We start from the raw sequence: 13,129 nt of genomic DNA on the forward strand, positions 1-13,129 counted from the left end.
TTGACAACGTGTCTGGCGGAATGGCTTCACATGCAGATGAGATGTACTGCTTCTGCTGTTCAATTGTTTCTGGATTCTGGCGGTACACCTGGTCTTTCAAGTGTCCCCACAGAAAGAAGTCACAGGGGTTCATGTCTGGCGAATAGGGAGGCCAATCCACGCCGCCTCCTGTATGTTTCGGATAGCCCAAAGCAATCACACGATCATCGAAATATTCATTCAGGAAATTAAAGACGTCGGCCGTGCGATGTGGCCGGGCACCATCTTGCATAAACCACGAGGTGTTCGCAGTGTCGTCTAAGGCAGTTTGTACCGCCACAAATTCACGAAGAATGTCCAGATAGACTAATGACCACAGATGTTAAGTCCCATAGTGCTCAGAGCCAATGTCCAGATAGCGTGATGCAGTAATCGTTTCGGATCTGAAAAATGGGCCAATGATTCCTTTGGAAGAAATGGCGGCCCAGACCAGTACTTTTTGAGGATGCAGGGACGATGGGACTGCAACATGGGACTTTTCGGTTCCCCATATGCGCCAGTTCTGTTTATTGACGAAGCCGTCCAGGTAAAAATAAGCTTCGTCAGTAAACCAAATGCTGCCCACATGCATATCGCCGTCATCAATCCTGTGCACTATATCGTTAGCGAATGTCTCTCGTGCAGCAATGGTAGCGGCGCTGAGGGGTTGCCGCGTTTGAATTTTGTATGGATAGAGGTGTAAACTCTGGCGCATGAGACGATACGTGGACGTTGGCGTCATTTGGACCGCAGCTGCAACACGGCGAACGGAAACCCGAGGCCGCTGTTGGATCACCTGCTGCACTAGCTGCGCGTTGCCCTCTGTGGTTGCCGTACGCGGTCGCCCTACCTTTCCAGCACGTTCATCCGTCACATTCCCAGTCCGTTGAAATTTTTCAAACAGATCCTTTATTGTATCGCTTTTCGGTCCTTTGGTTACATTAAACCTCCGTTGAAAACTTCGTCTGGTTGCAACAACACTGTGTTCTAGGCGGTGGAATTCCAACACCAGAAAAATCCTCTGTTCTAAGGAATAAACCATGTTGTCTACAGCACACTTGCACGTTGTGAACAGCATACGCTTACAGCAGAAAGACGACATACAGAATGGCGCACCCACAGACTGCGTTGTCTTCTATATCTTTCACATCACTTGCAGCGCCATCTGTTGTTGAAAATTGTAACTACTGTAATTTCGAAAGTTTGTCTGCCTGAAAATGTACTGTTGTCCCAAGCATATTGCAACAAACGGTGTATTTCTATTGCTGTTCGTTTAGTTTTTATTGCCGTTTCAAATATACCGGTCATTTTTGAAACACCCTGTACATACTCCGCTAGCCACCAAGCGATGTGTGGCGGAGGACACAATTAGAGCCAGTCATAATTCCCCCCCTCCCCCCCCCCCCACTCTTCCATTCGCGGATCGCGCGAGGGAAAAACGACTGTCTGAACGCCTCAGTGCGAGCTCTAATTGCCCTTATCTTTGAATGGTGGTCATTGCGCGATTTGAAAGTTGGCGGTAATAATATATGCTCTACATTCTCGGTGTAGATCGGATTTCGGAATTTAGTGAGCAGCCCCTTCCGTTTAGACCGCCGTCTATCTGCAAGTGTGTCCCACTTCAAACTTTCTATGAGATCTATATCGCTCTCGCGATGGCTAAATGTATCAGTCACGAATCTTGCCGCTCTCTCGTTGGACCTTCTCAATCTCTTGAATCAGAACCAACTGGTAAGGGTCCCATACAGACGAACAATACTCCACGACTGGACGAACTAACGTTTGAAAGTTACGCTATTGTAAGCATCGCTTCAGGATTCTTCCAATAAACCGCAACCTAGAGTTCGCCTTATCCGTTACTTGAGTAATTTGATCATTCCATTTGATCATTTCGAATAGTCACACCCAGATACTTGTCGGATTTTACCGCTTCCAAAGACTAGGCATTTATTTTGTAATCGTACATTAATGGAGACTGTCGCCTTGTTATACCTAGTAGGTTACACTTACTAGTATTGAGAGACACCTGCCAGTGATTACACCACGCATATATTTTCTGCAAATCCTCATTGATTTGTTCACAACGTTCGTGTGATACTACTTTCCTGTAGACTACAGCATCATCGGCAAACACTCTAATGCCGCTGTCAATACCATCAACCAGATCGTTTATGTAAATTGTAAAAAGCAGCGGACCTATTACGCTACCCTGGGGCACACCTGAAGTTACGCTTGTTTCTGTTGAAGTCACCCCGTTCAGGACGACTTACTGCTCTCTGTCTGTTACAAAACTTTCTATCCAACGGCATATGTCATCGGATAGACCGTAAGTGTGCACTTTTTGTATCTGTTTCCTAAAACCGTGCTGGTTTCTGCAGATGAGCTTCTCACAGTCTAGAAAGGTCATTATGTCTGAACACAAAATATGTTCCATGATTCTTCAACAAATCGATGTCAGTGAAATTGGCCGGTAATTATGTGCATCCGATTTCTACCCTTTTTATAGATTGCTATGACCTGGACCTTCTTCCAGTCCCGTGGAACTATCCGCTATTCCAATGATCTGTGATAGATGATGGATAAGAATGGTGCTATATTTGTAGCATAGACAACATAAAATTTTACGGGGATACCGTCTGGGCCAGATGCCTTCCTGGCGTCTAAGGATCTTAACTGTTTTACAATCCCAGATACACTAAACACTATGTCAGCCATGATTGCGTTTGTTCGATAATTGAAAGGGGGAATGGTGCTGCAGTCCTGTACCGTAGTTTATCGTCATCAGTTACATTACCCGTACTGTCAGCAAGAGAAGGTATTGAATTACTTGTGGCGTTCATAGATTTTACGTACGACCAAAATTTTTTGGGGTTATTTTTAGAATCTGCAGATAAAATATTGCTTTCAAATTCGTTAAAAGAATGATTATGCGATTCACTGACACCGTCAACAGTGTTTAGTGTAAAGTTGTATTTTGTTGACAAGTAAGGGTGTTACGCTGAAGCATAAAGGTCGACTGAGTGCAGATGGCAGGTTGCGTGTGTTCGCAGACGTTGGCGCTGGCGGCTGTTGTGGCGGCGACGGATGTGCACCTTGAGAGCGGCGCTGCAGCGTGGGCGGCGTCTCCCGGTGACTCCAGAGGACGCGGCGGCGGCGGAAGCCACGGGGGCTGTGGGGGCGGAGGCGGTGGCGAGGGCGGAGGCGGCCAAGGCGCCCGCCGGCGTCTGGCTGCTGCTCTGCGGACGCTGCGCGCCTGCCTGTCCCAGGCTGCACGGTGGGCACCTCTTCCCTAACTAACGCGACACTCTGATGCTGTCTCCACGTGGACACGTAACGTCACCGGACAAAATACACAGTCCAGTCACATTAATGTGACCACCTGTCAAAAACCAGTATGAGATGATAATTAAATCGACACCCTAATTGCAAACAGGCGTTGATATACATCAATGGGGACATGTTGAAAATGTGTGCCCCGACCGGGACTCGAACCCGTGTTCTCCTGCTTACATGGCAGACACACTATCCATCTGAGCCACCGAGGGCACAGAGGATAGTGCGCCTGCAGGGACTTATCCCTTGCACGCTCCCCGTGAGACCCACATTCCCAACATGTCCACACCACTACATTCGTAGTGTGCCTAATAGATGTTTGCCCATCACACTCATTACTCGTGGCAGATTAATCTACCAAGTCCCGTACAAGTTGGTGCATAGTGTGTGCATTTGCACAAGGTCAATGGCCGGGTAGCTATATTTTAACTATATATGAAGATAGTATCTGTTCCCGAAATAAAAGATACAATTGATGACCGTGCAGCTTCTCTAGAATGAGATGATAATTAAATCGACACCCTAGCTGCAAACAGGCGTTGATATACATCATACATGTAAGCAGGAGATCCCGGGTTCGAGTCCTTGTCGGGGCACGCATTTTCAACGTGTCCCCAGTGATGTATATCAACGCCTGTTTGCAGCTAGGGTGTCGATTTGATTATCATCTCATTCTAGAGAAGCTGCACGATCATCAGCTGTATCTCTTATTTCAGGAACAGATACTACACCTGAAAAACCAACTTTTGCAGCTCAGACCGCTGCTAGATGTGCAGGAAGAGTGTCAGGGAGGTTCTGGAAGGTACCAACAAGGATGTGGAGTCATGCTAGCTCCAATGCCGTGGCCAGCTGCTGCACCAGGCTTCTCGGTTGAGGACCCATGGCACGAACAGCCCAGTCGAAGTGGTCCACAGATTCGCGATAGGGTTTTAATCCGGAGAGTTTGGTGGCCAGGGGAGTACAGTTAACTCAGCCCGGTGCTCTTCAAGCCACATATGTACACAGCGAGCTGTGTGACACTTTGCATTGTCCTGCTGGTAGATGCCATTGTGCCAATGAAGAACAAACTGCCTGTAGGGGTGGGCATGGAGACCTAGGACAGATGCAAACTCGTGTTATACACTGTGCCTTCCAGAATGACGATATTACCAAGAGAATGCCACGAAAACATTCCCCAGACCATAACACCTCCTCCTCTGGCCTGGGCCCTTCTGACGACAGTTGCAGGGTATTTGCTTTCCGAAATTTCACATTGTACTCGCCAACGGCCATCTGTCAAATGGAGCATAAAATGTGATTCACCTGAAGAGGTTGCCTGTCGCCACTCACTGGACGTCCATTTGCAGTACTGGCGTGCAAATTCCAGTCTTCGTTGTTGATGAATAGCACTGAACAAGGGTGCATGAATCAAGAGCCTTCTGCGGAGACCTACATGCATCAACGTTCGCTGAGTGGTCGTTGAGAAGATACTGGTTCATCTGGGCCATCAGCTGTTCAACTGTTCTACGTTTATTCGCCCGTACACATCTGCAGTTGTCGTTCACCCATGTCGTCTATGACCACTAATGCGCCACGTTTACCTCAGTGCCAGCTCCGGATAGCGACATTTTGCCATACAAGGCAGACTTTAACCATGCGGCAGTGAACATTTTACAAACTTAGCTGTTTCAGAAACGCTTCCACCATTGGCCCGAAAACCAATGATCGTGCCCTTCGGATATCAGAGATGGGTCAACTCTTCAAAATACACACTCCACAAAATAGCCAAGTATTGATGGCTCTGGTTATGCATGCATCAATGTTTCTGATTCTCTATGTATGGAGTGCATAGGTGCCTGAAGATGGCATTAATGAGATGCTGAAAATGGTCATGTAAATAAAATTACAACTTACGAAAACATACGGCTGTTTGGTCATCTTACTTTGAGAAATAACTGACAGGCCACTGTCCCGTACCCATGATGGATCAACAGAGATTCAAGTAAATCACTCTGCTTCCGCATTACGACAACGACTTACTGTTTTCTGCATCCCCTGGACGCATTTTATACATCCTCCATGGTACTAGAGGAAGGTGTAGACGGTAAAAACTGTAGAGGGAGATAGAGGTTGAAATAAATTCAGCAAATAATTGAGAACGAAGGTTGCAGGTGCTACTCTGAGATGAAAAGGTTGGCACAGGAGATGAAATCGTGCCAGGCAACATCAAACCCGTCAGAAGCCTGATGACCCAAAACAAGAAGTTGGATGCAGGTGGTGGTCACATTAATGTGACTGGACCATATATTAGTGACTCCCTCAGGATAGTGCACTGATCACTTAGGAGAGCTGTAAATGCTGTAGAACTGTTACTGGGTTCCATTGCTGAAAAACGTAATGCCAGCGAAGTGGTGTACATGTGCCAGTCAGTTGTGTAGTTTAAGTTGGGTCCACATGGAGTCGTGAGAGAGAAACAAAAAGAAACTATCGGCTCCGTACATAGTAGCCTTGACAACACGGTGAATGAAGCTGCTCAGTTTGTTGGTGTATCAATGCATATTGTCCAACGTGTCTACAAGCTTTTTCTATGGAGCCCGTGCTTTCTCAATTATACTGTTGTGTATAGGTTCTAATACTGTGACTCCACTGTGCTGTGGCACGCTGTCAAAAGTTGGGTGTTTCACTACATTACCAAACGGCTGCAACTAAAGAGTAGGTCGGTGTTTGGGGCTATGAGAGCGAGAGATGCTTGGTACATTCTACTCAAGACAAACTCAGGCAGAGATGACCAGTCACTCAGATATTCGTCCTTCAGTTGTTCATTGGTTGAGAAAACAATATATAACGACTGGTGCAACAACCAGAAGGTTCAGCCAAGAATGGGTAAGCACTATGATGCAAATCGATGACACATAATTGCTGTTGTTTAATCGAAAGATTGGAATCTCGATACTGTCCTAACACTGGCCCCCTCTTACTGCAGTCTCACCAAAGTGGTCCCCTTGGGAACGAATACACGAATCCCAAAGCTTCTGTCACTTTTGAAATAAACCCAGAAAGTATTCTTTTGTTAGATTGTTTAGTAACCTCCATGAAACCACTTTAATCTTCTCCATTGTATCACATCTTCCTCCATTCAGCTATAATTTAGTCTTGATAGAGGAAGAAACCAAGCGGAACGACTGGTTAGTATTGTGGAAGAGGAACAAGAGGAACTTTGTTTTTAGTCAAAAACTAGATAAGAAACCCTGCATTGCCTGGGTGTTTGTTTATTCCAGTCTTCTATTAATCCATCTCCTCCTCCCTCTGTAGTTCTCCTCCCTTCCCCCTCCCTCCCATCTCTTCCTTCCCTCCTCTCTCTATCCGGCTACATCTCCCCCCCCCCCCTCTCTCTAGCCATTCCCCCCGTCTCTGCCCATCCACTCCTCGCCTCCATTTCTCTGTACACCTCTCTCCCCTCCCTCTCTCTGTCCATCCTGTGCATGTCCTTCTCCTTCCTCTCTCCTCCTCCTTCTCCCCCTCTCTCATCTGTCTCCTACTCCTCCCTCCATCTCCTCAGCCCCCTTATTTTCCATCTACTCCTCCCCCACCTCTCTGTTCATTGTCTCCTTCATCTTTTCCCTGTCATCTCCTCTTCTCTCTCTCTCTCTCTCTCTCTCTCTCTCTCTCTCACTCACTCTCTCTCTCACCCTCTCTCTGTCCATCTTCTCATCCTCCTCCTCTCTGTTTACCTCTCACTCCCTCTCTCTGTCCACCACCCAGTTACCTCCCCCACTCCCAACCCCATCTCAATGCCATGTTGGTTGTTTTTATCCTGTAGTATGTCTTTCCATATAGTAAGTAATATGTGTAAATTTTGTTGAAATCGCTCCAGTGGCTTAGGGGGACATATTGCACACAGGTGTATGTGACATGTATTGTGCACAAAGATGTCCGATACTCTGCTGTTTTATACCATACAACTCCAGAAAGGATGTTAAATTTATCTGTGATCCTCAATCATGTAGCTTGATCTTATATCCTGAAACATGTTACAAAATTATTGGCTCACTGTAGTGCTCATTCTCACGACCTGGTTGACATGCTGAACAGCACAAATAAGAACAAATTGTACTTGAAATTTATAAAAGTATTACAAGTCAACTAAATACAGGAAATAAATACCAACAGGTCATTTTCAAACATTTTTATGTCACCCTTTCTCTCTCTCGCCACCACATCTAGTGATAGTGGGGAATCTTACTTCGACAGTATTTTTAGGCAAATAATAAGTCATAGATCTAATAGATTAGGTTGAAATTACTTTTGTGCTATTTGGGATGTATTTGGTTCTGAATCCCAGAGTGCTTCTTTCCACATAATAAGTAACCAGGAAACCCTTAATTTTTAAAGAATCTTTATCAAACACTGGGTGAGCATGGCCTGAGTAAGTTGCGCTCCATTTTAAGAAAACTTAGTTTTTCACACATTTCAATATTTATGACATCACACCTCGTGCTCTATTTGTCATACAATGATATAATTTTTATGTACATCCAGTGGGATATGGAGACTGTCTGCAAAATGTGTTGCGAGTAGAGGCACTAGTAAAGAAATAATAAATTGAAACTCCTTGATACAGCACAATCGCATAATATTCAGCACATATATTGCACACATCTTCTCCACCCCCTCTCTGTTGATCTCATTCTCCTCCGTGACTCTTGTTCCATCTCCTTCTTCCCCCATCTTTCTGTTCATCTTCTCCCCATCTCCCTGTTCATTCTCCACTGCCCCCTCCTTCTGTCCATCACCTCTTCTAACCATCTCAACCTTCCTCAAACCATGCCCATCCAAACATGTAGCTCTCACAAAGATAGTTGATAAAGCAGGCCAATACTACTCCCAAAGCCTGTCATGCAGGGCAGCCTACACATGGGGGCTGTAAAAGTGTTTCTTGGCCTTATATGTAGGCTGCCCTGCAAAGCCAGTCGATGAGATTGGCCTATACTGTTCCTACACAACACATCGCTCATGCAGGGCATTCTACATGACAGGGGCTGTAAAAAAGCGTTTTTGCCCTTACCTCGTACTGGAGCTAGGAGATTATAAACAACACAGCGCTAACACCTGTGAACTTTGCTGTTTGTGTGCCAAATTTAACTGAAATTGATTCAGGGGTTGGGAGGAGACCCCAGATTTACATACATACAAGCTGCTTTAGAAAAAGGTTGATTATAATTGCAAAAACAGGACCACGGCTCAGAATGATGTCAAATTTCAACAGAATATAAGTGGGTACGGTTATGGTAAAAAAAAAAAAAATTTACGAAAATTATACCACTAGATGGCACTGTAATTTTCATAACATAAATGGTTTCGGCTACAAATAATAGATGAATGGAATAACACTGTTGCTATAAAAGAGTTCCATAGTATTTACCAGTGACAGTACACGTAACAGTGCTCACAGGACCTATCTTCTCAAAAAAATAAAGCCCTGTGATAAACACCACCACCAAGTTATCTTTAGAGAATGAAGTTGTATCAGCCGATATGCAAGCATATCCTTTTGTTGTCCTTATTCTGAAATTCTACATACTTACATACTCTTGAAGATGGAAATGAGTTTCGTGCACAGAATGTTCCACGGTCATTCATTGTCCACTTCCATGTGAGCAAGAAATTCTAGAGCAAATGTATGTCTTACTGGTAGCTCGAATAAAGCAACTGCTGAACATGCATAATTTTGTATGGATATGAATGCAATATGTTTTGTAGAATTTTATGCACCGTGCTCACAAGTACACTACGTGATCAAAAGTATCCAGACACTCCCCAAAACATATATTTTTCATATTAGGTGCATTGTGCTGCCACCTACTGCCAGGTACTCCATATCAGCGACCTCAGTAGTCATAGTCATTGTGAGAGAGCAGAATGGGGCGCTCCGCGAAACTCACAGACTTCGAACGTGGTCAGGCGATTGGGTGTCACTTGTGTCACACGTCTGTACGTGAGATTTCCACACTTCTAAACATCCCTAGGTCCATAGTTTCCGATGTGATAGTGAAGTGGAAACGTGAAGGGACATGTACAGCACAAAAGCGTACAGGCCGACCTCGTCTGTTGACTGACAGAGACTGCAGACAGTTGAAGAGGGTCATAATGTGTAACAGGCAGACATCTATCCAGACCATCACACTAGAATTCCAAACTGCATCGGGATCCACTGCAAGTACTATGACAGTTAGGTGGAAGGTGAGAAAAGTTGAATTTCATGGTCGAGCGGCTGCTCATAAGCCACACATCACACTGGTAAATGCCAAACGACGCCTCGCTTGGCGTAAGGAGCGTAAACATTGGACGATTGAACAGTGGAAAAACATTGTGTGGAGTGACGAATCACGGTACACAATATGGCGATCCGATGAGGGTGTCGGTATGGCGAATGCCTGGTGAACGTCATCTGCCAGCGTGTGTAGTGCCAACAGTAAAATTCGGGAACGGTGGTGTTATGGTGTGGTCGTATTTTTCATGTAGGGGGCTTGTACCCCTTGTTGTTTTGAGTGGCACTATCACAGCACAGGCCTACATATTTCGGGCACCCTCTTGCTTCCCACTGTTGAAGAGCAATTAGGGGATAGCGACTGCATCTTTGGCCGGCCGTTGTGGCCGAGCGTTTCTAGGCGCTTCAGTCCGAAACCGCGCCTCTGCTACGGTCACAGGTTGAATCCTGCCTCAGGGATGGATGTGTGTGATGTCCTTAGGTTAGATAGGTTTAAGTAGTTCTAGGTCTAGCGGACTGATGACCTCAGATGTTAGGTCCCATAGTGCTCAGAGCCATTTGAATTTGATTGCACCTTTCAGTACGATCGAGCACCTGTTCATAACGCACAGCCTGCAGTGCAGTGGTTACACGATAATAGCATCCCTGTAATGGACTGGCCTGCACCGCATCCTGACCTGAATCCTACAGAACACCTTTGGGAAGTTTTGGAACGCCAGCTTCGTGCCAGGCCTCACCGACTGACATCAATACCTCTCCTCAGCGCAGCACTCCATGAAGAATGGGCTGCCATTCCCCAAGAAACTTAAAAGCATCTGATTGAACGTATGCCTGCGAGAGCGGCTAAGGGTGGGCCAACACCATACTGAATTCCAGCATTACCGATGGAGGGCGCCACGAACTTGTAAGTCATTTTCAGCTAGGTGTCCCGATACTTTTGATCATATAGTGTATGTCGAAAGTTCAGGCAGTTCACCATGCACTGCATGTTTTGACATCACCACTAGACCCCTCCTGCAATGCTGTGATCACATCATCTGCTACGTGGGATCAATTGTTTTCCTCCCTCTGCCACACTGCGCTTCAAAAGAACTTGTTTTTTCGAATTTCTTGACCATTTTCTTCAACCCCTTGGCAGATACCGGGACATATATATATATATATATATACGCTTGAGTGTCTGGGACGTCTGCAAAACTACTGGCACATAGTCACCATTCTTGTAAAACAGCTTCACAAGCAGTGTGTGATCCAGCATTTAGCTTTTAGACAGTCATACAGAGTGTTTCAGATGCAAGCTTAGGAACAGCCAAGTACCCCACGTCTCTTTTTTTCATGTCCTTCCGCTTAAAGCGCCATCTATTGGTAAAATTTTCGTTAATTTTTTCCCATGACGTTTCCCCCTTCTACAGTAGTATTCTGTTCAAATTTGACTTCATTCTGAGCAGTGGTCCTTTTTTTTTTTTTTTTACAGAGTTTGTAATCACCATGTATATACTAGGACAGTAATTAAGTATGTAAGGGAGGTCGAGGAGAGGGGGAGACGTGGTAGTAAATGGTGACATGGGGAAAGTAGCCACACAATGAACAACAACAAATATCTGTCCATCCCCCATTTCTCATCAGAAGCAAACTCTTTCCTGGAGGCTAGTCATTCTGATATGTTTGAAGCCATTCACATGATGAAATGCCACCAACTGAGGACGAGTACGCTTGTCAAACCAGTGACTAATCCTGTCACATAAAGGTAGTGCTGTTTGTGGTTTATTCAGAAACCCTCCAAATTTTAAAACAAATTACAAACGAAAATGGTTTTTATCCAAGCATAGTGTATAAATATTTAACAAACTGAAATATAAAATAAAAGCTGTAAGACACAATAGTACAAATGATAGAGATTCCTGAATAATATAGGCCGTATAAGGTTGTGCATTTTCATGCGGGATTACGCAGTCATTTATACGCCACTCCTGTGGAGAGACCAATAAGAACTCAATGTTACTCTTGATTTGTGGAGCTTTTTTTTTTTTTTTGACGAGGTAAGGGACTCTTTCTGTGACAATTGCTGCTTAGTTTCAGGGTCATAGACATAAAAGCAACTTTCATCACAAGTGACAAATTTTGAAAAAAGTTTTGATCATCTTGAAGCAGCTGTGTAATTCCCTGCACACTCTCATGCAATTTTGCTTCCAATCGTCTTGAAGCAATCATGGCGCAAACTTCTCTACATTCTTTCTCTTGTTCAACTCTTCTACATCTACATCTACATGACTACTCTGCAATTCACATTTAAGTGCTTGGCAGAGGGTTCGTCGAACCACAATCATACTATCTCTCTACCATTCCATTTCCGAACAGCGCGCGGGAAAAACGAACACCTAAACCTTTCTGTTCGAGCTCTGATTTCTCTTATTTTATTTTGATGATCATTCCTACCTATGTAGGCTGGGCTCAACAAAATATTTCCGCATTCGGAAGAGAAAGTTGGTGACTGAAATTTCGTAAATAGATCTCGCCGCTACGAAAAATGTCTTTGCTGTAATGACTTCCATACCAATTCGCGTATCATATCTGCCACACTCTCTCCCCTAATACGTGATAATACAAAACGAGCTGCCCTTTTTTGCACCCTCTCGACGTCCTCCGTCAATCCCACCTGGTAAGGATCCCACACCGCGCAGCAATATTCTAACAGAGGACGAACGAGTGTAGTGTAAGCTGTCTCTTTAGTGGACTTGTTGCATCATCTAAGTGTCCTGCCAATGAAACGCAACCTTTGGCTCGCCTTCTCCACAATATTATCTATGTGGTCTTTCCAACTGAAGTTGTTCGTAATTTTAACACCCAGGTACTTAGTTGAATTGACAGCCTTGAGAATTGTACTATTTATCGAGTAATCGAATTCCAACGGATTTCTTTTGGAACTCATGTGGATCACCTCACACTTTTCGTTATTTAGCGTCAACTGCCACCTGCCAAACCATACAGCAATCTTTTCTAAATCGCTTTGCAACTGATACTGGTCTTCGGATGACCTTACTAGGTAAATTACAGCTTCATCTGCGAACAACCTAAGAGAACTGCTCAGATTGTCACCCAGGTCATTTATACGGATCAGGAACAGCAGAGGTCCCAGGACGCTTCCCCGGGGAACACCTGATATCACTTCAGTTTTACTCGATTTGCCCTCTATTACTACGAACTGCGACCTTCCTGACAGGAAATCACGAATCCAGTCGCACAACTGAGACGATACCCCATAGGCCCGCAGCTTGATTAGAAGTCGCTTGTGAGGAACGGTGTCAAAAGCTTTCCGGAAATCTAGAAATACGGAATCAACTTGAGATCCCCTGTCGATAGCGGCCATTACTTCGTGCGAATAAAGAGCTAGCTGCGTTGCACAAGAACGATGTTTTCAGAAACCATGCTGATTACGTATCAATAGATCGCTCCCTTCGAGGTGATTCATAATGTTTGAATACAATATATGCTCCAAAACCCTACTGCAAACCGACGTCAATGATATAGGTC

At 44.9% G+C, this 13,129-nt stretch overlaps 1 protein-coding gene across 1 annotated transcript in view; it reads left to right on the plus strand.

Annotated features, from left to right (window-relative positions):
- Nucleotides 1-3,315, plus strand: part of LOC126234840 (uncharacterized) — a 284,225-nt gene extending 280,910 nt beyond the window's left edge. Inside the window, exon 3 of the mRNA XM_049943582.1 lies at nt 3,069-3,315. Coding sequence (XP_049799539.1) covers nt 3,069-3,315 — 247 coding nt within the window. The remainder of the gene's footprint in view (nt 1-3,068) is intronic.
- The last annotated feature ends 9,814 nt before the right edge of the window (nt 3,316-13,129 follow it).

This window comes from Schistocerca nitens, chromosome 2 (genome assembly GCF_023898315.1).
Source record: "Schistocerca nitens isolate TAMUIC-IGC-003100 chromosome 2, iqSchNite1.1, whole genome shotgun sequence".
Classification (NCBI taxonomy): Eukaryota; Metazoa; Arthropoda; class Insecta; order Orthoptera; family Acrididae; genus Schistocerca; species Schistocerca nitens.